The 26361-nt window shown below is 36.6% G+C and overlaps 1 protein-coding gene across 4 annotated transcripts in view; it reads left to right on the plus strand.

Moving 5' to 3' along the window:
- The window catches only part of PTPN4 (protein tyrosine phosphatase non-receptor type 4), a 229750-nt gene that overhangs the window by 99622 nt on the left and 103767 nt on the right, over nucleotides 1–26361 (plus strand). For 3 of the 4 annotated variants that reach the window (XM_033231767.1, XM_033231770.1, XM_033231768.1), the window contains exons 3-5: nucleotides 8226–8333; nucleotides 23302–23344; nucleotides 23435–23513. In XM_033231767.1, the coding sequence (XP_033087658.1) occupies nucleotides 8226–8333; nucleotides 23302–23344; nucleotides 23435–23513 (230 nt within the window). Of the gene's footprint in view, nucleotides 1–1976; nucleotides 2057–8225; nucleotides 8334–23301; nucleotides 23345–23434; nucleotides 23514–26361 lie in introns of those variants that run through there. The other variant, XM_033231769.1, reaches the window with a different exon arrangement.

Here is a 26361-nt window from a genome sequence, read left to right on the forward strand (position 1 = left end):
TTTTAAAGACGGGGTTTCGGCCGGGCGTGGTGGCTCAAGCCTGTAATCCCAGCACTTTGGGAGGCCGAGATGGGCGGATCACGAGGTCAGGAGTTCGAGACCATCCTGGCTAACATGGTGAAATCCCGTCTCTACTAAAAAATACAAAAAGCTAGCCGGGCGAGGTGGCTGGCGCCTGTAGTCCCAGCTACTTGGGAGGCTGAGGCAGGAGAATGGTATAGACTTCACCAATATGCCAAAAACAAAAGGCATTCAATACCTGCTGGTATGGGTAGATGCCTTCACTAACTGGGTAGAAGCATCTCCATGCCATACAGAAAAAGCCTCTGAGGTAACAAAAATGTTAGTTAATGAAATAACTCCTCTAAGTAGGCGTTAGCTTGGAGGCGTTAACCCAGGAGGCGGAGCTTGCAGTGAGCTGAGATCCGTCTACTGCACTCCAGCCCGGGCGACAGAGTGAGACTCCGTCTCAAAAAAAATAAATAAATAAAGACAGGGTTTCACCTGTTAGCCAGGATGGTCTCGATCTCCTGACCTTGTGATCCACCCGCCTTGGCCTCCCAGAGTTCTGGGATTACAGGCGTGAGCCGCCGCTCCAGCCAGATTTCCTATTTCTTCACATTGATGTTCAGGATATTCTTCTGGGCTGTCAGGGGTTGCTCCCTCAGTTCTTCAGGCTTTGACTCAAGTGTTATGTATCCAGGAGTAACTTTTATTCCTGTAACTTTTATTGCCTAGAGGAGGTTAAAAGAAGAACAGTGTTAGGCCCTTCCCAGCTTGGGTTTAGGGAGGGAGGGAGAGAGAGAAGGGAGAGCCTTTATCAGTACCAAATCTGCTGGGTTAAATAGAGGTATCCCTGTTTCCTGGGGTTGGGCTTTTGCTAATTGTGCTAATTCCTGTTGGAAGTGAGCCAGAGAGGTTATATGCTTAACTAGCTCGGAGATTTCTTGATCTAATAGAAAATCATTGGTAAGGCAAGACTGTCTGTACAGCATCTCAAAAGGGCTAAGACCTAATTTTGAAGGGGTATTTCTTATTTGTATTAAGGCCTTAGGAAGAAGAGTGACCCAAGGAAGGTGAGTTTGTCAGGATAATTTTCTGAGGTGTCTCTTGATAATATCATTAGTTTTCTCTACTTTTCCTGAGGATTGGGTCTCCAAGCACAATGGAGATGATATTCTATGCCTAGGACTTTTGAGACCCCTGTGTGACAGCTGCCTTAAATGAGAGCCCTTTGTCACTTTGAAGGTACCTACTTAGAGGAGTTATTTCATTAACTAACATTTTTGTTACCTCAGAGGCTTTTTCTGTATGGCATGGAGATGCTTCTACCCAGTTAGTGAAGGCATCTACCCATACCAGCAGGTATTGAATGCCTTTTGTTTTTGGCATATTGGTGAAGTCTATCTGCCAGTCTTCCTCTGGATAACTTCCTATTCTTTGGGTTTGAGGAGGAAGGAGTTGCCTGTTCAGGGGATTATTTTTAAGACAGACTTCACAAGCATTAACAACTTGCTCGATTGTTTTTAGTAAGTTCTCTCGTGAAAACAATCTCTGGCACATCAGTAAGTTTTATCCTTTCCCAAGTGAAAAGCTTGAAGGATTTTAAGGACTTTCTATTGGTTGGAGACTGGCAAGTGAAGTTTGCCATCCTCTAACTGTAGCCATCCTGAGGGCTGACAAGTATCCTGGAGAAGTGGCCCGTTCTGTTTCTGTAGGGGAGCCCTGAGGTTTAATTTCTCTTGTGGAGCCTTCCCAGATTAGAGGGTTGTGAAGTATGTTGATGTCTTGAGGCTTCCTTGCCACTGACGCTGCTGCCTAATCAGCTAATCTGTTTCCTTGGCTACCTCATCTATTCCCTTTTGATGTCCCCTACAATGCATCACTGCTATTTCTCATGGAAGGAAAACTGAGGATAATAGCCTGTTAATTTTCTTGTGATATTTTATAGGAAATCCATTGGTAATAAGAAAATGCCTTTCCTTTCAAATGGCAGCATGAGCATGGAGATGGCAGCATGAGCAAGGAGAACCAGGCAAGCATACTTGGAGTCAATGTAAATATTAACTACCTTTCCTTTGTTTAATTCAGTTGCTCTTGTAAGAGTTGTTAGCTCAGCTCATTGAGTGCTTGTGCCTGGAGGGAGAGACGCAATTTCAATGATGTCATTTAGAGCGACTACTGGTATCCTGCCTGACTGATCCCTTTTTCTACAAAAGAGCTGCCGTTTGTGAAGAGGGTCCAGTCCTGGTTCTCTAGGGAAGTTTCCCTGAGATCTTCCCTGGCTGCATAGGTCTGTACTATGACTTGTTCACAGTTATGCTCAGGTTCCCCTGTTTCCTTGGGGAGGAAGGTGGCTGTGTTTAGGCGAGAACAGGTCTTTAATTGGATGTTGGAACCCTCCAACAGCAGGGCATGATATTTAAGGGGCTCGCTAAAGGCTCCCCCTGGAGTACTGTAGTCCTGCCACATTATATGGGGTGTAAACAGTTAAATCATTTCTTAGGGCTAATTTGGATGCTTCTGGAACCAGCAGAGCTACTGAGGCAATGGCTTGGAGACATGCTGGTCATCCTTTAGCCATCAAATCAAGTTCGCTACTTAGGAAACCCACTGGCTGTTGAGCTGGTCCTCAAGCCTATGTTAAAACTCCCACAGCCATTCCCTTCCTTTCTGATACATACAGATAGAAGGCCTTCCCTACGGGAAGGCTGAGAGCTGGTGCCTTAAGCAAGGCTTGTTTTAGCTGGTCAGAGGCCTTTAGAGCTTCAGAATCCCAGGTTAAAAGATGAGTTTTAGCTCCCTGAGTTTCTTTTCTTTTCTTTTCTTTTTTTTTTTTTTGAGACGGAATTTTGCTCTGTCATCCGGGCTGGAGTTCAGTGGCATGATCTTGGCTCAGTGCAACCTCTGCCTCCTGGGTTCAAACAATTCTCCTCTCTCAGTCTCCCAAGTAGCTGCTTTTCAAGCTGCTTTTCTATTAGAAAAGAAATGTGCAGGGCACGGTGGCTCATGCCTGTAATCCCAGCACTTTGGGAGGCCAAGGCGGGCGGATTGCCTGAGGTCAGGAGTTCGAGACCAGTCTGGCCAACATGGTGAAACTAAAAATACAAAGAAAATTAGCTGGGCTTGGTAGCATGTGCCTGTGATCCCAGCTACTCCGAAGACTGAGGCAGGGGAATTGCTTGAACCAGTGAGGTGGAGATTGCAGTGAGCCAAGTTGCACCACTGCACTCCAGCCTGGGTGACAGAGTGAGACTCTGTCTCAAAAAAAAAAACAAAGAAATGTTTCGGGAGCTGCCTTTATTAAAAGAAAAAAACCTTACCGAGGACTCCTTACCCTAACTGCCTAAAATAATTTCTTAATAACTCCTGTAATATTTCCTAGAGCATTATTTTAGGGATGATCTGTTGGTGATAATTTCCTTAAATTTTTCTGAGAATATTATTATTTACTCTTCATTCCTATTGAGTATTTTCTGTTGACATAGAATTCTGGATTGACAGGCTTGGGTTTTGTTTGTTTGTTTAGCAATTGAAATTTTTTTATACACTTACTGATACGGTTTAGATGTTTGTCCCCTCCAAATCTCATGTTGAAATGTGATTCCCAGTGTTGGAGGTAGAGCCCAGTAGAAGGCAATTAGATCATGGGAGCAGATCCCTCATAAATGGCTTATGACCTTGGTGATATGCGAGTTCTTACTCAGTTAGTAAACCTGAGATCCGGTTGATTCTGGGACCTCCCACCCTGGCTCTTTTACTCCTGCTCTTGCCATGTGATGTGCCTGCTTGCACTTTGCCTTCTGCCACGATTGTAAGCTTCCTACGGCCCTCAACAGAAGCTGAGCAGATGTTTGTGCTATGCTTATACAGCTTGCAGATCCGTGAGCCAATTAAACCCCTTTTCTTTATAAATTACCCAGTCTCAGATTTATTTACAGTGATGCAAGAACAGCCTAACACATTTCCTTTTGGCCTTCTTGGTTGCAGATGAGAAATTCATTCTAATTTGAATTGTCATTACCTATTGGTAATTTCTGTTTTTTTTTTAGTTGCTTTCAAGATGTTTGCTTTGTGTTTAGTTTTTAGTATTTTGATTATGATGTGTTACAAGGTAGATTTATTTTGATTCATTTTGTTTGGGGTTCACTTGGATTCTTGAATGTGCGTTTTTGTTTTTGCCAAATTTGTCAACATTTTATTTTTACAATAAAATGTGAAATGAATGCTACTTCATTTTTTCTTGTCCCACAGGTTGCTGACAGTCTGGTTGTTGTCATCCTTTTATTTTTTCAGTCTGTTTTTTCTGTTGTTCTTTTTCTTTTTTTTCTTTTTTTTTTGAGATGGAGTCTTGCTCTGTCGCCCAGGCTGGAGTGCAGTGGTGCCATCTCCTTCTCCCGGGTTCAAGCGATTCTCCTGCCTCACCCTCCCGGGTAGCTGGGACTACAGGCGTGTGCCACCATGCCCGGCTAATTTTTTGTATTTTTTTTTTTTTTTGAATAGAGACAGGGTTTCACCATATTAGCCAGGATGGTCTTGATCTCCTGACCTCCTCATCCACCTGCTGGGATTACAGGCGTGAGCCACCTGGCCCTTTTCAGTGTTGTTCTTATTGACTAATTTCTATTGCTTTTTCTTCAGGTTCATTGATCATTTTTTTTCTTTCTTATCTTTATTCTTCTGTTGAGCCCATCTAATACGTTTTTATTTGTTACTGTATTTTTCAGTTATATAATTTGCATTTGGTCTTTTGTATCTTCTCTTTCTTTGCTGAAATAATCTTTGTTTTTTTCTAATTTTCTTTTTAACGACATTCATAATGGTTGCTTCCATTGAAACTTTTTTTCTGATGACTGCTTCCAGATCTTTGTCAGATAATTTGAACATCTGATTCATTTTGGTGTTGACATCTGTTGATTGTGTTTTCTTATTCTAGTTGAGATTTTCCTAGCTCTTGTTATAATGAATGATTTTAGATAGTATCTCAGACATTTGAGACATTTTGTTATGAGATTTTGGATCATGTTTAATTGTCTTCGTAGTAGGAAGTCACCTTGGTAGCGTACAGGTCTTGGCCTGCTTTTTAAATTTTGGTCAGTTTCAAATGTAGTTAGTTCATTGTTAAGTGTCCTATCCAGGATTACACTTCAAGATTTAACTATCCCTTTTTCCATCTACCTTTTCTCTCAAATCTTCTTCCTCCTGTCTGTTTGGGAGACACCAGTTGCTACAGCAATGCGATGATAGCTGTGGAAGTCCAGGCTTCCTCCTCAGCTTCTCCTAATACCCACTCAATAAGGGAAGCCTAATACCTCCTGCTACCAGTAAGCCTAAGTGAAAGTTCAGTATATGTTTTCTGCTTCTGCTTTACACCACCCTAGAGGAGATATTAAGAAGTACTACTCAGTACTGTTTGGAAGTGGGTAGAAGTTCAGGCTTTTCACTTGCTGCCTGCTCAAACCAGGTGGCACATGAAACTAGGCTTCTCATTTGATTTCCATGGACACTAGTAGAGAAGGACCTGTTTTTTCCCATTGGGTTTGGCATTGTCAGGTTTCTGTGCTGCCATGTACCCTTTTCTGGTCCTTTTCCTAGAGAAAGCAGGCTTTTCTTGGGCTCTTTCATCAGCACCTATTGGCATTTCTGGGTTACAGAATTCTGCAGTACCCAGTCTGTGATATATAGGAAGTGAAAGAAAACCCAAAGTATAGAGCCCAGAAATAAATCTGTACATTCAGTGGAGGAAAGAATAGTTTCTTCAACCAAAGGTACACTGGACTCACCTTAGTAGCTTTTTAAAAAGATTAATGCTTGGTCTCTTCCCCAGACAAATATAATCAGAGTGAGAGACATGTCAGGGAGGTGGACTGCATCAGTCTATAAAACATTTGCAGGCAATTTGAATGGGAGCCAACATTGAGAGGCGCTGTTTGAAGCACATACTTCCCACGATTGTTGAGTTTTTTTCAGATAGCCATTTGACCCAATTCTGGCCAGTAAGAGTCTTTGTACGGTGACTTTTACAAGGGAGCTTGTTCTTTTGAACATATCCACGTGTGGATATGAATCTTGGAATTGCCGTGAGCATCTTGCTAAAGGCTCACAAATATAGCCAACACTTGGAATGCAGATGAAAATGATGGAAAGAAACCTAGTCTTGATGTCCCTTGACTGCCAAATTAGCTTGCTCTGGAATCTTTTGTGCCTCTATACTTTCCATTATATGAAAAAAATGTGTCCTTATAGTTTCAGCTGTAAGTTTGAATTCTGACTGGTATCTGGAAGTTTCTAAACTGCTATAGCTAATGAGAAGAAAAACTAGTGGTAAAATATATCACTGTTCTCTACCATGTCCATTTTCTGTTACTATAGCAGAATACCTGAGACTGGGTAATTTATTTTAAAAAGAGGTTTATTGGCTAAGCGCGGTGGCTCACGCCTGTAATCCCAGCACTTTGGGAGGCTGTGGCGGGCAGATCACCTGAGGTCAGAAGTTCAAGACCAGCCTGACCAATATGATGAAACCCTTTCTCTACTAAAAATACAAAAATTAGCCGGGTGTGATGGCATGCACCTATAATCCCAGCTACTCAGGAGACTGAGACAGGAGAATCGCTTGAACCCAGGAGGTGGAGGTTGCAGTGAGCCAAGGTCAGATTGTGCCATTGCACTCCAGCCTGGGCAACAAGAGCGAAACTACTTCTTGAAAAAAAAAAAAAAAAAGAGGTTTATTTTGGCTGGGAAATCAAATCCAAGATCAGACTGCCACATCTGGTCGGTCCTGAGGGTTGCATGCTGTGTCATGACATGGCAGAGAAGCAGAAGGGGAAGTGGGTACATGTAAAAGGGACAGAACCCCAGGGGCAGCCTCACTTTATACCAACCCACTTGTGGTAATTAATCTAGTACTGTGATAGTGAGAACTTACTTGCTCCCTTGAGAATTAACCTTGTCTCTGGAAAGCGACATTAATCCCTCTAAATGACCTAATCACCTCTTAAAGGTCTTGTCTCTCAGAACCACCATACCAGGGACCAAATTTTCAACACATGAATTCTAGGGGACAAACTCAAACCATTGAGCATGTTTTTCTGATATATGTCATATATAAATGTAACGAGAATAAGCTTCTCTAGTGTTTATTGATAGGTATAGAAGTTTCCTCCAGTATTAGATTTTGTTTGCTACTTATGTTAAGATGCCAGAGTAGTTGATACTGTTATTGCTTGTTTTGTCAAATTGCTTTCCCAACAGCTATCTTTCTACCGTGTTAGCAGCAATAAGTATTTCTTGTCTTTATTTTTTATCATTTGATTTTATTTTGGGGATTGTTGTTTGCCCATGGCATGTCATTATAATTTCCCAGTTTCTTTTTTAATTTTAACTGAACATGTTGATCATTTGTCTGTTTTTACTCACTAGTTATATTTTTTGGTGGGGAGGATTGTCTAATCATATCTTTAGTACCACAATTTAACATCTTTGGAATTTGGGGAAGTTGTAGTTACTTCCCCAAAGAATAGTAGTACTAATTCTTTCTACATGATAGAATTAGTATGAGGTTAAAATGAGATAGTTTTCTAAAGTTCTCTGAGTACTTTGGCAATGAAAATATTAGCAATCCTTTATCAATTAGCTATGAATAATTGTTACCGTCTTTGTTTCCCCTTTTATGGCATTATTTATTTTAATACAAAATTATATTTTAAGTAATATTTAGCCAAATATGTCACTTTCCAGTCACAATTTAAATATAAGAATAAAAGGCATAACAAAATGATATAGATATATACATGAGTTGATGCGGCAATAATATGAACTAACAAAAATACCATGATAGCCTGAAAGTGGAAAGTATTTTCAATAAAATGTTTCTTTATATTTTCATAGTATATGCTCTTTAAACCAGTTTGCCTAAGGTCAGGTTGTTTTCTAAAAGTACTATGTCACATGGGAAGTCTTTTTTCTCAACCAAGTCATCGGTATGGAAACAGTTACCAAGTTAACCCATTTATGCCTAGTGCTCCATTATTGGCATGCTAAGCTCCTGGGAGTTATTTATATCCTACTGTTCAAGGTCATCGCCGAGGCCTGATTTTTCGCACAAAAAAAGTTTGCTACCTCTGGCATAACTGGGTTAATATATGAGGACAAAAGCCGACCAGGTTAAAAAATGTGAAGTGTGTAACCTATCAAAGTTGATTTCATTCAATTTTTTTTTCCAGAAACATGATCAGGGGCAAGTCTTGTTGGATATAGTCTTCAAGCATCTTGATTTGACTGAGCAGGACTATTTTGGTTTACAGTTGGCTGATGATTCCACAGATAACCCAGTAAGTTTAAGATTTTGTCTTTCATTTTTATTTAGTTTTTCCTCTCAGTTTAGTATAGAAAGTCCTTTCTGATTTACAACGTTCACTGATTTGATGAGATTTTTTTTTTTTACTTGACTTAAATAGAGGTAATTCTTTTTCTTTTGTTCCTCTTTTCTTGACGTTTTAATCTTTCAGAAGTTATTAGCTTTAAGGCTTTCATGATTATGTCAGGTAATGTCACTTTCATTGATTATGTGTCTCAGACAACTAAAAAGTAAGTCCAATTTATGCCTGTTGACTGAAAGAGAGGAAATTGGGCATAAAGGTTAAAATACCTTCAGATGTATATAGTCTGCACTAAAGTAAAATTAGTTTTTTTATTGTATTTGTAGAGAGCTATTTCTAATAAAAATTCTTAAGTTATTCAATGTCAAATTTCCAAATTTCATCAGAGACCCTCACAAATAAGATAGAGATTAAATTTCAGAGCTGTACAATTATTTGGCATTAAACTCCTTGGATTTTTACGTATTCTTCAGTAATTGCAATTGTGGTTCTTTTAATTAGAAAGATCACATCATAGAAATAGAAGATAGCATGTGAATAGTAGAAATGTTTACTTTGACAATTAAGCATTATAAAATGCACTAAAGGATATATCTTACTCTGAACCTAGATAAAGGGTATACAAGCAAATTCTGATTGAATTCTTTGTAAATTTATGTGCTTACACAGTGAGGGACTTCTACAATGAAGTATATTCTTTTGATTAGTGTAAGAGGATCTCCATTTTGAAGGGAATATTTCGTATACTTTTAGAAAAATTAGCAGGCTGAAGAAATGGTTCTGAATTAATGTTTTAGAAATCTGTTTATAAGGCTATATTAATAGAAGGGCTATAGAAAATACAAGTAATATTTATGAGAAAAGTTGGTTTGTTTTTTTTCTTCCTCTCTCTCATGGTTGGGATCGTCATTCTCTGAATGAATAGCTAGTGGGAATTATATATGAAATGTTAAATACTACCACTTATTTTCTTGACATCATTTACTGATTTTGTACCACAAACCAGCCATGGAAAAATAGGAGGATGGCACAAAGAAAAACAAACCAAGGGCCAGCTAGTCTCTGAGAAAATAAATGCTTTTATACCGAACTAAAATTAAAATAAACTTTCCTCATACTTTGATGCCTTCACTAGACGACCTGAGCTGCTTCAGGGGCCTAGAGTTATACTGTTGTTTCCTGATAAATAAACCCATGTAAAAATGGAAGTGAGTAGAAATATCAATAATGCAACCTTTCCCGGGTTGAACCTAAAATAATCAAAAGGGTCAGAATGTAGTTTAAAGAGTTTATTCAAGTGCGAAGGTTGAGGACCTCAGCCCAGGATATACTTGCAAGTTGCCTTGGAGAGTGCTCTGGAGAACATAAGAAAGGTTTGAGTTTTTAAAGAATAAACAGGATCAATCAGGAGAACGAGTAAGTGCAAAAGTTGTTCTTCAGGAATTCTCATTGATTTACAGAAATAACATTGGTTAGTGATTGGCTATACATGGTTGAACTATAGGGTGTATAACATTTTACGGCTACTTGGCTTCAGTCTACAGCCCACATAGCAAGTAGCTTCAAGAGGTAATTATGTCGTTGAAGGGAGAGTGAGATGTGACTGCTGTTACTTTTTAAATGCCTTTCTTGTCCTGATCATTTAAAGGTGCTCACATTCCTCAGATAAAAGGTTTTTTTCCTTTCTTACCAGAAAGGCAAATTGTGAGCCAAGCAAATACCTGAAAGTTGACTGTTATACCTCATTAAGTATACCTCATGGAGAGAAAAAAATAGATAATTCTTAGATCTTGCTGACCCTCGTAAGTCAGATCCTCTAGCTATAGGCTGGCATTAGATTGACGGGGTAAGTGACAAGATGACAAAGAGGAAGAGACCAGCGACTCACCACTGTAGTCACTACCATAAGTATGAAAACCATCCTTTTCAGGAAGCACTTCAGAAGGATTAATATTGAGATCATGTATACTACAAGAGATAAAAATTCTGTCACATAAATTTGTATACAAAAAGACATATCATATACAAAAAGATGTAGAGCTAATTACACCAGAATGAATGTAGGGAAAAAGGTATTTGTAGCTAGGTTGATCTTTTTGCTGTCTCCTACTTTTTCTTTCTTTATCTTTTCTATCTTGAGTATTCCTTCTCAAATAAGAGACATTCCAGGTTCCAAGAGTCCAGTTGTTTATGATTCAAAGAAATTCTTCCAGAAAAGTTAGAATCAGAATTTTAAAGGCCCAAAAGAGGCTTTAGAGATTATCTAGCCTCACACTCTAAGTTTTCATAAGACATCATCCCAAGCCAAAGCTACTTCCTGGCATTAGTGAAACTAGGACCTGGATCTCCTAACTCCCCATGCTAGTCTTGTCTGCTGCTCTGCAGTTTCGTTATTTAAATATTTGGAAGAATTTTTGAGATGCCAAAATGTGTCTACAGAAGGACCTTTAGAGCACAAATCTTATAAATAGTGTCCCATTTCTAGTTGTCAAGAGCACAAATCTTATAAGTAGCGTTCCAATTCTAGTTGTCAGTGTGAATTAAGGCTTTGAGGATAATTAACGGACTGAAGGAAAAAGATGCTATGCTTCAAGAGAAAGGAGTACGGGAGTATCATTTATAAAACATCTGAATTTGTTAATCAACTAAATGTTTTGCTTATAATATTCCATTTTATTCTCACAATACTTTCCTCACTTATGAAAGTATCATTAAAACCATTTTAAAGATGAAAAACTAATGCTTATGTAAGTCAATTAATTTGTTTAATGTCATGGAAACTACTGAAGTAGCTGAGAAAGAACTTGAACTTAGATCTAACTTCAAAGCCTATACTCTCTACCACATGATGTTGCTTCCCAAGTGATGATAATATGGATGCATAGGATTTACAAAGTAAATGAACATATTAAGGAGAGGAGGTAACCATATAATAAAATTACTATCAGTAATCAAAAGGAATTTGACAAGATTCTTCTAGAATTAATTCTCACCTATCTTTAGCTCAGAGTTTTTAAATCTTAAAACTTCTGTATGTTACATATACATATGCACATGTATCTATATATTATGTATATATTTATGCATATTTTTATTTATTAGTTTTAGAGAATTAGAACTACTATTGCATTAGACATTGAAATTAATGTAATTGAGTTTATAATTGATAAATGTAAAAGGCACTTAGCGTGTTGTTTTTTTTCTCGTAAGTATTAAATAACAAATACAGAATAATAGCTGTCTTTCCCTTTAGAATCTTCCTTGGTAATAAGTTCCAGTGCAACAAAGAAAATTACTTAAAGCTTTGACTTTTCAGAATTTCTCATGCTTTAATTTAAGACCTGTTTATCGGCCGGGCGCGGTGGCTCAAGCCTGTAATCCCAGCACTTTGGGAGGCCGAGACGGGCGGATCACGAGGTCAGGAGATCGAGACCATCCTGGCTAACATGGTGAAACCCCGTCTCTACTAAAAAATACAAAAAACTAGCCGGGCGACATGGCGGACGCCTGTAGTCCCAGCTGCTTGGGAGGCTGAGGCAGGAGAATGGCGTAAACCCGGGAGGCGGAGCTTGCAGTGAGCTGAGACCCGGCCACTGCACTCCAGCCTGGGCGGCAGAGCGAGACTCCGTCTCAAAAAAAAAAAAAAAAAAAAAAAAAAGACCTGTTTATCACAATTTTAGCTTTTAGCATAATATCTTGTTGTAGTAGTAATATTCAGTAAATGTATGTTGAATTAATGAGGAAAATAATATTGTGGTTATAATTCATTATGCATTATTTCTTTAATTTTATGAGCAGTTAAAGGTGGCTTTTTCTTAGTGGTCTTTATCAGCATGCTATTTAACAGAGCCTTGAGATTATATTATTCCTGTGCATTTACTGTTACTTTCCTTATTAAATTGAATTATACTGCTCTTAAGTAGGATGGAGGGTAGATTATTAATTATTGTTGGCCTGATCTTTGTGCAAGTTCAGTCTTCTGGAATTTTTGTTGGATTATGATATTGTACTGGTTTACTCCTCTTTGCATAGCTCCTAACCCCGTGGTTTTCAGACAGCAGCTTGCATGAGAAACAACTGGAAGGCTTCTTAAAATACAGATTTCTGGGACCTGTGCCTGGAGATTCTGAATCAGAAGGTCTACTGTGGAACTCAATAAATTACTTTCAAATAAGTTCCCTTGTGTCACTAGTGCTGCTTGTCCAAGGAACCACATTAGGAAAATCACTACTCTAATGCAGTATACTGTTAATTAACACTACTAAATTATGACATAATTTATTTGGTATAATTTTATTTACCTTTTTAATATTTCTTTTACATAACTCAATTCTTACATTATTTATCACGTTAGGTTTCAGTAAATATGGGAAAAGTCACATAGAGGCTGACCATTATTTCAACAAGCCATGTTTTAGTACATGGTTGCTAAAATGCTTAAATTTATTTTATATATTTCACTATTTCTTTCTTATCTGTTCATATGTTTCTACTGTAATATCTTAATGCAAGCTCTTATTTACCTATTGTGTAATCCTCTTTGGTAGCCTGCTAACTGGTATTTTTTGCTTCTTGTCTCTTTTAACTTTTGTATTTTGAGAGGGAATGGCAGAGAGACCTGGGGTACACCGAAGTGTTTAAGAAAGAAGCAGGAGCATATGCAGAGATCAAGAGTGAAGAAACAGGAATGCTGAATTTGAAGAACTGGAAAAAAGTTTTAGTATTAAACTTTTATTTAATAAAAGGAGAAGGGGTAAAAGATGAGGTTTGAGCAGTACATGATATCATAAAATGCCTTTTAATCCATGATAAAATCAAACATGAATTTTTTTATATGACTAAACATAAGACTTGTGTTTTACCCATATCCCTTTGGTTGTAGTGTAGCCAGTAACTAATAGACAGTTGGGAGATTGTTGGAATAAAGAAATTACTAAGAAAGTAGTGGTTGGCTGTGGGGAATGAAGAAAAGAAGGTAAGTGCTAGAGATAATTCAGTTAGGAGATAAAGTCAACAGGACTGGCTGATTTGATTCAGATAGAATGAGTTCATGAGGAAAAGGGGTAAATCAAGGTTACTACGTCAAATTCTGTTTTTGGCAACTTGGTAAATAGAAAAAACATGCAAATAGTATTGTTGGTTTTTTCATTTCAAAATGTTTATTTCTAGCATATAGAAATACAGTTAAGTTTCTGTATTGATTTTGTATTCTATACTCTTCCTGAGCTCACTTAATTCTAGTAGCTTTTTGTAAATTCTATAAAATTTTCTACATAGATTATCATGTAGATATATGGTAAATTACATTGATTTTCAATTTTTAAACCAACTTTGTGTTTCTGGGATAAACCCCAAGATGACTAACTGATTGTATATTAACCTTGTATTTTGAGACCTTGCTAATACACATTACTGTTAGTAGTTTCTTTCATTGATTCCTTAGGATTTTCTATGTAAATAATCATGTCTTTTGCAAACAGGGACAGTTTTACTTCCTCCTTACCAGTCTTTATCCTTTCTGTTTTTCTCATTTTTTGATTTGTTATTGCACTGGCCAAAGCCACCAGGGCAAAGATGAATAGAAGTGATAGGAGCCGACTACATTTTCTTGTTCCCGATCTTAGAGGAAAATACTGAAAACACTGTTTCCCCATCAAGTACACTGTTTAGTTTTTTCCCTAAATCAGTGTAACTGGGGCATAAATTACAGAGAATAAGATTCAGCAACCATTCATAATGAAAACTCAACAGAACTTGGAAAAGAAAGGAAAGTTTTTATTGTGACAAAGGACGTTTAATATTTAAACATGCATCCAGGATATGCAAAGTAAAACCACAATGAAGTAGTACTTCCACTAGAAGTAGTATATCCACTAGAATAGTTAAAATTAAAAATTATTTCAATACCAAGTGTTGACAAGGATGTGGAACAACTGATAAAATTGCTTGTGGTAATTTAAAATGATACAACCACTTTTTGAAAAATAGTTGGAAGTTTTCTTGTAAAATTAAACATAGGTTTAATATATACCACTGAGAAATCCCACTTTTAGTTATTTATCCAAGAGAAATGAAAACATGTCACATAAAGCCTTGTATACAAATGTTCATAGTAGTTTTATTCATAATAGCCCAAATGTGAATTAACTTTAATGTCCATCAATAAACAAAGGGATGAAAAATAACTGCTGTGTATCTATAGAGTAGAACACTATATGGTTCCATTTATATTAACTTACAGAACAAGCTAAACTGACACGTAGTGACCAAAAGCAGATCAGTAGTTGCCTAGGGTTTGGTGGACTGATTGCAAAGAAGCAGAGGAAACACTTCAGAACAGAAATTATCTTGATTGTGGATGGTGATGGTTACCTGGCTGTATACATTTGTCACAATTTAAACTGCATATTGCAAATAGGTACAGTTAACCTGGCCGGACCCAGAGTCTGTATTCTGTGTCCAATTTGGGAGGAGTATCTCTGCTTATTTCTTAGAGGTTCCAACTCCTCCTCTTTCTTGCGACTCTGGAATCTAACTATACATGCATAGTTCAGCTGTCAGCCAGAGCTAACCCTAACCCTAACCCTAACCCTAACCAGAATGAACAGTGGTTCATTGTTGGTCCATAGCCAGAGTTTGAGGCTAATCCTCTTTCTGAGTTCTCCTTTTCAGAATTTCCTCCCAATTTTCTGTCTTTTTTTTTTTTACTCCATTCCTAAACTCTGTCCTCTGACACCTCAAGTCAGTAAGGATGTCCTCTGCCTGTGTAGGATTTGAACTTGCCCCAGGCAAAGATTGCTAATATATATGTCAGCCCTTGCAGTTTTTCTCTTTTTTCAAGAGTAGATTTTCCTCCTCTTTTTGCCTACTTTTGGTTGCTTTCCAATGTCAGATAGTACACTCACGAACACACAGAGAATAAAAATTAATGCCATCAACAGACAAGAAATTTTCAAGATTTTTTAAAAGATTGAATGTTGACATTCAGTGTTGATAGGATTGGTGGAAGAGTCAAACCAGAGGAAAACTTACCAACAAGGTGTTGAAGAGGAGAGATTTCTGGGTAATGTAGTACGCGTATCAAAGTGATTAACTGAGAAACTAATTGAGGCCACTTGGCCTCGTCTTTTCCCCTTTTCTAATTGAACAGAGGGCAACAGATATAGTTCCCTGTGGAATAAAGCTGTGTGTTAGGGTATGGTTGTTGGGGGAAGAACTCATTTTTCTTTAGCAATATGATTATCCACCTCGAAAGCTCAAATGAATCATTTGGAAAACTATTATAGCTAGTAAGATTTAGAGCTCCACAAACAAATATCAGTACCTTTTTATATACCATTTAGGAGACATACTCTAACAAAATAGCAAATCTCATTTTTTTAAAAACCCATCTTCATTAAACATCTAGGAATAAACCTTAGCAGGAGTGTCAAGAGCCATATGAAGAAAATATAGAACTTTGCAGGAAGATATAATAGAAATTATGAATAAATGGAGATATACCATGCTCATGATGAGGAATGCTCAGTATTGTAAAAGATCTCAGCACTATTTCAGTTTCATTGGTAGAACTAGTGGTATTGCTGGTTAGAATCTGAATGGAATTTTGGGGGAGAAGATTTGACAATAGGATCCTCAACTTCCTTGGGAAGAGAATCTGGATAAACTTAGCCAGATATATAAAATATAATCACCTTGTCCTAACAGATATAAAAATGTATTATGATGACATAGTACTTAAAATAGTATGTTCTTAGTATAGATATAAGCCAGTGGGGTAGAAGAAACAGCCCAAGTATCAATTTTTGTCTGTGTGAAAACATAGTTTATTATAATGATGGTATTCAAGATAGGTATTAGAACAATTGGTTAAAGATGGGAAAATATGTATTTAGATTCCTAATAGATACTATATATAAAAATAAATTCCAATGTAAATTTAAATGTAAAACAATAGTATAAAAATGGGTAAGAGTTGGAAACATTTTTAATAATAATTGTTTATTATGATCATCCTAGGCAACAATAGTTCATGCATTTGTAAAGGAAATGTTGACAGATTTCACTGCATAGCATTTAGAATATACACTGAGGACAGAATACCAACTCGAGGGAAATACTTGCAACTTATGTAACATAATATTAAAATCTAGAAGAGCTTCTACAAATAATGAATAAAAGTCAGATAACCCAATAGAAAAATGGGAAGATAGCATGAACAGAAAAAGAGTAACTATTAATGACAAACGTGACAAGATATTCAGCTTCACTAGTTAATCACAGAGATGCAAATTACAATGATAACACTCTTTGCATACTAGATTAGCAAAAATACAGATTCACACTACCTGTTCTGGCAAAGGCTAAGGGGAAATGTGCATTCTCAAGATACTTGGTTAGAGTATAAAGTGAAAAAGTGTTTTTGGAAGGCAGATGGCAGCATATATCAAAATTAAAAATTTATTGTATGGAAGAGTTTCTCTTGCAACACTATTTTTAATAGGAAATAGTAATGGAAAAACCTGAAACCCTCATAAGAGAATAGTTGAATAAAGTATGTGACATCTGCTGGGCATAGTGATGCATGCCTGTAGTCCCAGCTACTGGGGAGGCTGAGGCAGGAGAACCACTTGAGCGCAGGAGTTCTGGACTGTAATGCACTATGCTGATTGGGTGTCTGCACTAAGTTCAGCATATATATATAATTATTAAATGCTTATATGCAGGTGTACCACAGCATTGCAAGGTATACTTACTGGTAGTGAACAGAGGCTACCTCTTTGGATGGGAGAGTAGAATTGGAAGAGCCATAATAAAGGACTTTTATGTGTTTTTTTGCTGTGTGTGTGTGAGAGAGAGAGAGAAAAAAAAAAACTTGAATGTTTTATATTGATACTGTTTTTTTAATAAAAAATTTATTGAAGAAAACAAAAGGGTAAACGATCATTCATCTAAACTTGACTATGCTTCCAAATCCCTTGGGAAACATAAAAAAATTGCTGACACCCTATGCCTAGAGATTCATGGTTAGTTGGTCTATTAACTTAAATATCTGAAGAAAGTCCCTATGCGAGTCTGATACTCTTTGACCATCATTCATAGTCACCCATTTGGTTAAGTCACCTGGTTTTTATAATAAAATAATAAAAGACTTGAGAGGTAAAAGGGGAGCTGTAGTGGGAACGTATTCACACGAGGATTTATCCAGCCCCACTAGTTCTCCAGCATTGTTTTTGTTTTAATTTTATTTATTAAATTTTGTTTTATTTTTATTTAGCCATTGTTTTTGTTATAATTTTATTTTATTTAGCATAGTGAAAGGTAAAGTTGGGATCAAGTCCAAGTTTTCCACATCTTTTCTTTCTACTGTTTTACTAAGCCCTGTGTTTTTTACTGGATCTAGTGACTCTCCAGAATTACTTTATTTGGGAGATGTTCTTCCTCCCAAGTTTCTAACTTGATTTCTGGTGAGAAATAGGATTGATTTATAAGAGAAACAAAAGGTTAATATCACAATGTATACAGCTGCCATTAAGATGAGTATTGGCAGGTATTACTGCTAAAGATTTCTAAAAATGGATAGAAAATGGAGTATTTTCAGATGAAATATGCAATACTTGATCTTTGCTATCTTGGGCATAAATACATTCTGTGCCTGAAATATCTCACCTTTACTTTAACTCACATCCTTCATTCCCCTCACATCTTTTACCCTACCCCTCTACCTTCACTTTTTTTAAGACTTAGAGTAAAAGTCACCTTCCCTCTCAAGCCTTTCCTGACTACCACTACTCCCCAGGTATAATTTATCTCTTTCTTTTTTATCTGTAGCAGTGGTGATACTTTCTTGAGCTGATATGGTTCTTACCAGTTTTTGAGGATAGGAACTATGTTTTGATCTTATATCACCCCAGTACCTGGCACAGTGCCTTATAGAAAGTAGGCTTCACATAATGAATGAGTTAAGGGAAAAAAATACACATCTAAAACTTGATACTGTGGAAAAGAATGTAGGCTAGAATTTAATCTCCAAAGTGATACTGAAACAGATGAAATAAATATATGGCTGTAATTTGCCCAAATTATATTTTCTTTAAGACCAAGGCTGTTTACAATAGCAACCCTGAACAGTTTGGAGTTCAATTACTTGTTTGATTGATTGAAACATGGTCTTGCTCTGTCACCCAGACTGGAGTGCAGTGTGCAATGGTGTGATCATGGCTCACAGCAGCCTCAACCTCTCAGGCTGAACCTCAACCTCCTAGCTTCCCACCTCAGCCTCCCGAGTAACCAGGACTATAGGCATGTACCACCACACCTGGCTAATTTTTTGTTTATTTATTTTATTTTTTTTTGTAGAGACAAGGTCTTACCATGTATCTTTCCCCTAATTTGCAGAAAGATACAGATGTACAAATAGAAGAAGCTCACTGAACTCCAAGTACAGTGAAAGTGGTTGAAAGACAGACTTTTGAAAGCAGCAAGAGAAAGAGAAAAGTGACTTGTTCAGACAAGTGCACCTCAATAAAATAATCAGTGGATTTCTTAGTAGAAACCTTGCAGATCTCAAATGTAGAAATTTTATTACTACGTTTTGGCAGATAGAAAAATTAACTTTGTCATATGAAGCAGTATATGGAGTAAACAAGAGATTCTTCCCAGGGAAAAGAATGGGAAATTGGCTTTGAAAAGATTAGAAACTATGAGCCATCAGGTGACCGATTAGCAATGTCTAATCGCTTTGAAAGGTTTGAAAAGATTAGAAACAGAGCTCCATCCTTAAATAGATACTCCTTCATGAATAGAGTTGATGATGTAGTGCCATCTCTTATTAGCTATCAGTATTAACTAGATAGTTATAGTTTCTTTTTTTGTTTTTTTTTGGTTGAGACAGAGTCTTGCTCTGTCGCCCAGGCTGGAGTGCAGTGGCCCGATCTCAGCTCACTGCAAGCTCCGCCTCCCGGGTTCACGCCATTCTCCTGCCTCAGCCTCCCAAGTAGCTGGGACTACAGGCGCCCGCCACCTCGCCCGGCTAGTTTTTTGTATTTTTTTTTTTTTTTAGTAGAGACGGGGTTTCACTGTGTTAGCCAGGATGGTCTCGATCTCCTGACCTCGTGATCCGCCCGTCTCGGCCTCCCAAAGTGCTGGGATTACAGGCTTGAGCCACCGCGCCCGGCCGATAGTTATAGTTTCTAATAGAATATTACATTTAAAATTCATATATATTTCATTGCAGACAGTTCAGCTTTTCTCAGATGTAGCACAGTAATCCAGTTAGTACAGCAGTTCTTGGCACAGAAAATGCTGTCTGTAACTATAGGTGGTGATATAACCCCAGTGTCCATTTATGTAAGAACAAAATTAAGGGTTTGTAACATGTGTTTTCAAGATGTATTAAAACAGTTACTGTAAGCAGTTCCGCTTCCAGATACATATTGAAGAGACTTGAAAATGTATGTCCACACAAAAATTTATACACAGATGTTCATAGCAACATTATTCATAATAGCTAAAATATGGGAACAATCCAACTGTCAGTCAAGTGATGAGTAGATAAACCAAGTGTGGTGTATCTACATAATGAAATATTCAGAAATGAAAAGGAATGGCATACCACAGCATACTCATTGGGATGGCTATAATTTTGTTTTGTTTTGTTTTGTTTTTTGTTTTTTTTGGGACAGAGTCTCGCTCTGTCGCCCAGGCTGGAGTGCAGTGGCCGGATCTCAGCTCACTGCAAGCTCCGCCTCCCGGGTTCATGCCATTCTCCTGCCTCAGCCTCCTGGGATGGCTATAATTTTTTAAAGGTAGTGATGAGGATGTGAAGAAATGGCAGTCTTTATACATTGATATTGGAGATGTAAAAAGCCACCGTGGAAACAAGTTTGGCAGTTTCTCAAAAAGTTAAATATACAGTTATCCTGTGACCCAACAATACTACTCCTAGGCATATACCCAAGAGAATTGAAAACACATGTTCACACAAAATGTGTACACAAATGTTCTTAGCAGACTCATAATAGTCAAAAAGTAGACACGGCCCAGTATCAGCCACAAAAAGGAATGAATATTGTTACATGCTACAATGTAGATGAACCTTGAAAACATACTATGTGAAAGCAGACAAACACAAAAGTCAACCTGTTGTATGATTCCATTCTTATGAAATGTTCAAAACAAATTCGTAGAGACAGAGTATAGGTTAGTGATTGTTAAGGGCAGCAGGGAAGGGCACATTGAGACTGACTGCTAATAGGTACAAGATTTCCTTTGAAGGTGGTGGAAATATTCTGGAATTAAATAGTGATGATGGTTGCATACCATAGGGAATAGACTAAAGTATAATGACACATACCTGTTAAAATGGTAAATTTTGTGGTGCATGAAATATATCTCACTAAAAATACTGCATACAAATAATGCTGAGTCTTGTCATATGTATTTTATAATTTGATAAATTTTGCAAAGTTATCCTCCATTGAGATGGTACAATTTATACTTTCAGAAGCTATGTACAAGAGTGCCTGTTCTTCTCACGTGTATGTCATCATACGTTTTAGTCTTTGCCCAGTGTTACTGTTGAAAACTAATAACCCAATGTAGATTACTTTTGTATTTCTCTAATTATGATCAAGATTGACTATCTTGTCATATACTTAAATGCCATTTGTATTTCCTTGATTGTGAACTTCCATTCTTATTCATTGCCTGTTTTTCTATTATGTCAGTTTTTTTCTTCTTGATGTGTAGAACTTCTTTATATATTATGGTTTTTCCTAGTTTGTTTCGCAACTTAATGATGGAGTTTTACAACAAATGCTATTTTTACCATTCAATAGTGCTTGTTATAGCACTGTTCCATCTTTCTGGTTTAAACCAAGAACCTAAGCCCTATCTCATTGATATCATTGATGAGAGCTATTAAATTTCTCAGTGCTTGTCTTTGTACTTCTAAGCTATGTCAGCTTAATGCATCTGTGTATGTAAATGTGTTTGTATTTCTTTTACCAGACTATTTTGAAGGAGAACTGAATGAGGAAGACAGGTTTTCAATAGATTAATTGATCTGAAACTTTGATTGTAGACAGTCATTAAAGTGGATATAATTTATGACTTTTCCTAGAAGATATGAAGAACAAAAATCACTAGATTAATAGATAGATGGATGGGAAGGTGGATAAATGGGTAGATAGATTGAGGAAAGTGTATTAAACAGGGCTGAAAATCCTACCCCTGGCTATTGAATCATTCAGCAGGTTTAGTCCTTCAGTAAATTATTTATTTACTTACTTATTTACTTTACTTACTTTCTTACTTATTTTGAGACGGGATTACAGGTATGTGCCACTGCTTCTGACAGTATTTTTAATTCATATTATGTCAAGCCCTGTGCTAGGTGCTGACTGTACAGTATTGACTGAAACAGCTTTTATCCCTGGTTTCATTATAATCTAATGAAGGAGTCAGAAAAAAAAAAAAAGGTGAAACAAATTTAATTGAGGCAATGTAATGAAGGAATATAATGTTCCTTACTTGTTTATAGAAAATAAATGGGAGCTGTATGACGTACTTTTGGTAGGGTGGTCAGTGAAGGCCTTTCTGAGGTGGCAGGCTTTAAGCTGAGACTTACAGGTAGTGAAGAGTACTGTAGGAAATCTAGAGGGCATTCTGTGAAAGGGAAGCTTGAAATTGAGGGCCTTATGATGGCATCTTTCAAAAACAGAAAGGAGGCCATTATGGCTGGAATTTAGTAAGTTGAGGTGGAAGAGGTGAGAAGAGACCATACAAGCCATAGTTTTTGGATCTACTACTGAGAAATTATCAAGGTGTTAAGCAAATGAGTGACATATTCAAATATATGTTTTAATACTACTCTTGCTTCTTTATGGAGCATGAAGAGGGACATGGTGATAAGAACATCAACTGGGAGAGCAATTAAGTGGCGATAGGCAGAGCTTAGACTAGAGAGATAAGGATGATAGATTGATAAATTCGAGATACAGTTTGAAGATAGACTTGGATTTGATGTGTTGGATATTATGGACAGTGGAGAGGAAATCATTATTAATTACTCCCAGCCATTTATTTATTATTAAAAATCTATGTGTTCTGCCTGGATTTAATTATGGGTGGTAGAAGTTTGGTTTATAAATAATGATACATAAACTTACTTGGAAAATTCTACCATATCTAGTACCTCATTTTGGGTTCTTTGATTTTTTTAACCGAAACATGTTAGCAGTTAAAATTTTTCTGAATTCAGCCCTAATTGTCCAGAAATAGAGCTAAACTGGCCTTCAGAAGTATTGAAACTGCTTAAGATTTCTCACACATAAAAATCATTCTCAAAACTAAACATTATATCTTAAAAAAATTGGTGGGTTTTTTTTGAAGGGGAGGTATTTTATTTTTAAAGGAATGAGGTAACTGTTATAAAATTTCTCCTCAGTGGATTTTCAAGTTCTGTAGTAGAATTTTGCCTGAATGGGTGTAAAGCCCAAGATTGTGTGTGTGTGTGTGTGTGTGTGTGTGTGTGTGTGTGTGTGTGAAGGGTAAAGAGAATTTTGAAAACTTGCTAGATTATTAAGAAATATAGTTAGATTAATGTGAATCACTTCAGGTTGCTGCAATTATTAACCATCTTTACTTTTGAAATAGAGGTTATTGCGCATTGTACAGTGTGATGGAAAACTCAAATCAAAATCTTAGTATTAACACAAATACATTCACTAATTTCTAGCATAATTTTATTACATTTGATATGAAAAATATTGTCTGTAATGTAATGGTTATTTTCCTACCTGGGCCTATTCTGAAATGCAGCTTTAAGCATTAATCTCCAAATGGAATAGATTTGTAAGAATCAATATAGCAGTTCCCAAAGGAAAAAAGAAATCAATTTTATTTATTTATTTTTCAGAGGTGGCTGGATCCTAACAAACCAATAAGGAAGCAGCTAAAGAGTGAGCATACATATTTAACATTTTGCAAGTTTACTTTATAAAGATAAAGGATTAATATAGTCTGATTAATTAGAACTACTTTTATTCTAGGAGGATCTCCTTACAATTTGAACTTTAGAGTCAAATTTTTTGTAAGTGACCCCAACAAGTTACAAGAAGAATATACAAGGTGGGTTTATGGAGCATATTTTTCTTGAAAATATTGTCAAAACTCTAATATAAAATTTTGAAATTAATTAGGCAAAAGGAAATTACTATGGTGTAATTCTGAGCTTTCCAGTCAGTACACAGAATAAGTTATGGTTGTTCCAAGATAATGTTTTCCTCCTTTATTGGATGGCTGGGAGAATGTAAGGGGATTTAGAACCTCAGGGCGGCCCAGTCCAGCCCCAAGCAGCCTCCTGAGCCATATAAATATTAAAAATTTCTACTTGTGAACACTGCTTAAGTGTGGCTATAATTAATTGAGGTCATCAAATGTTGCTGAAATTGTATTCAAAGGATGCTGTGTGGTGAGAAATGTTTGGGTTTTTTTCCCATGTGAAAGCATATTCTAGTATCTTTTTTTATTGGGGAGAACATAGAATTTATAAAATATATAACCATTATTTGCAAGTCAGTAGGTACCTTTTGTCCCCTATGTGTTTTTAATCTTTGATTCCAGAAAAGTATAACAGAGTTTATAAAGGATGTTGCAGAGAGTGCACTAGCATTTTGAGGCCTTTACATGCCCACTTGACTCTCCATTTTAAGTCTCAGCTTATGATACTATCTAATTTTGTGGTCATTTTGACTTGACAGAGTATATACGTGAATGATCTAGATGAACATTTTGATAATGTTCTTGAATATAAGGTGAAATATTGAAGGTAGAAATGGAGAAATACCAACAGTGTGGTTACTGTCAGTATTAACCTGAATGACAACCTTGTGTGTTGCCTGAAAGACATAATTAGTAATTAGTAATGATTTTTTTTAAAAGACCATTAAAAATTAGCATGTTATACTCTCTGTAAAATTCTCAGATATAAGAATATAGGCCAGTGACTACATTCAGAATTACTATATAAGATAGGTGTCAAATTAAAAAATCCATACCTAAAATTACCTTTAGATAGAATGTTAAATTTTAATGTATTGGTTGTCATTTAGGATACTGTCTTGGAGTGGAGAAACAAAAGGATAAATTAAAGATACTTAATTAGCTGCAGCTGCCAGTTCTAAGGTGTTTGCAGAGTTTTCAATAGTAAACCAAGTGAGAAAAATTAGATTGAAATTCTAGAGATTTCTTTTCAGTGTGTTTTGGGGTGAGTGTGCAGGTATTCCTTTTTTTAACAATGGGAGTACTCAGTAATGTTGTCTCTGGATTATGTAATCCTAATGCTTGCAACTAATAGTAGAATCCAAGCTAATTCCTCTTGAAAAACAAAGTTGTGTTATATGTATACATCTTGGCTTAATATTGTAACCCTTAAAATATTGTGAGTTATAACCATGTTCGTAATGTACTTCACTTGAAAAACTGTCTTTGAATTTCTGAATGGAAGTAGAATGTGTTGATTCTACTATATAGAATTCTATATAGAATGTGTTGATTCTATATAGAAAGTATAGCCTACGTTGAAAACATAATAAGGAAATAAATGTATCTCTCTAATAAGTTGAAATAACTTCCTGAAGCAGAAGAAAGTAAAATCAAGTTTGATGGTAGTCAGGGAATTAATTTGTTCTCAGACCCTTTTGTAATGGAATGTTATGGAATCTTATAACTGGTATTATTTGGTAAAATGGGGTAAATGTCTAGTTTTTTTTTTAAATTTTACTACCATAGTGTATATCAGTGATTTTTCTACTCTGATTAGAAATTAGAATCATGTGGGGGAGCTTTAAACCATAATGATGTCTTGGTCACATCCCTAGGTAATTCTGATTGAACAGGTCTTAGATGGGACCTGGGCATAGGTATGTACAAGTTCCCCCAAATGATTCTAATATGTAGCCAAGGCTACATATTAGTCAAAGCTTTAATGCTTGAGTAGTCTTAACGTGATAGTTGTGATTAGTAACAGTATACCTTCTGCCACAGCTGCTAAGTTTTCAGAACTAGTTTAGACCCCAGGAAACAGGAAATCTGCTATACCTCCTTACCTTGAGATTTCAAGAATGTAAATATACATTCCCAATATGCAGATGAATCTGCTTAGTAATTCTTTCTCAGTTTTTAGCTATATGAAAGTTGATTCTGTTTGGTAGTGAGCCAAGAGGAGAAAATAAACTCTATGTAGTACTAAATTAATTTTTAAAATATCCTTTTAATTAGTGAATTAGTTTAGTTTAATTAGTAAAAAATATTCCTTTAATTTTGAAATAGTGGGTGGGGAGGGGGGCGGGGAAAGAATGGAGTCAAACAGGTTCCACAAGGTTAAACACTATTTAGTTTTAGCAGGTGCTAGCATCATTAGAATTGAATTTTTCCAATTCCTGAGATACACATGCTAGGCAAATTGATACTACTTTCTTTTTACAAATGTAGAAACTAAGGCTTAGCCACATTTTAACTAATTGGCCCAAGATCACAAGCTAGTTTTGCCTAGGACTTGAATTCTGGTTTCTGCTTTTAGCAGTTAAGTTCTTGCCTCTTGGTTAAATGAGTATGTAAGTAAAATTTGGCAAGTATAGGCATTATTTATGTCAGATTTACAATATTATGGCAAGGATATATGACCTTTAAATCCTGACTAAAGATTGTTTCTCACCAGGAAACTTTAACTTTGAATTATTTTTATTTTTATTTTTGGGACAGAGTCTTGCTCTGTCGCCCATGCTACAGTGCAGTGGCGCGATCTCGGCTCACTGCAAGCTCTGCCTCCCGGGTTCACGCCATTCTCCTACCTCAGTTTCCCGAGTGGCTGGGACTACAGATCCCCTTACCACGCCCAGCAAATTTTTTTTTTTTTTTTTTTTTTTTTTTGAGACGGAGGCTCACTCTGGCCCAGGCTGGAGTGCAGTGGCGCCAT

The sequence above is a fragment of the Trachypithecus francoisi genome, unplaced genomic scaffold (genome assembly GCF_009764315.1).
Source record: "Trachypithecus francoisi isolate TF-2019V2 unplaced genomic scaffold, Tfra_2.0 Lachesis_group13, whole genome shotgun sequence".
Lineage (NCBI taxonomy): Eukaryota > Metazoa > Chordata > Mammalia > Primates > Cercopithecidae > Trachypithecus > Trachypithecus francoisi.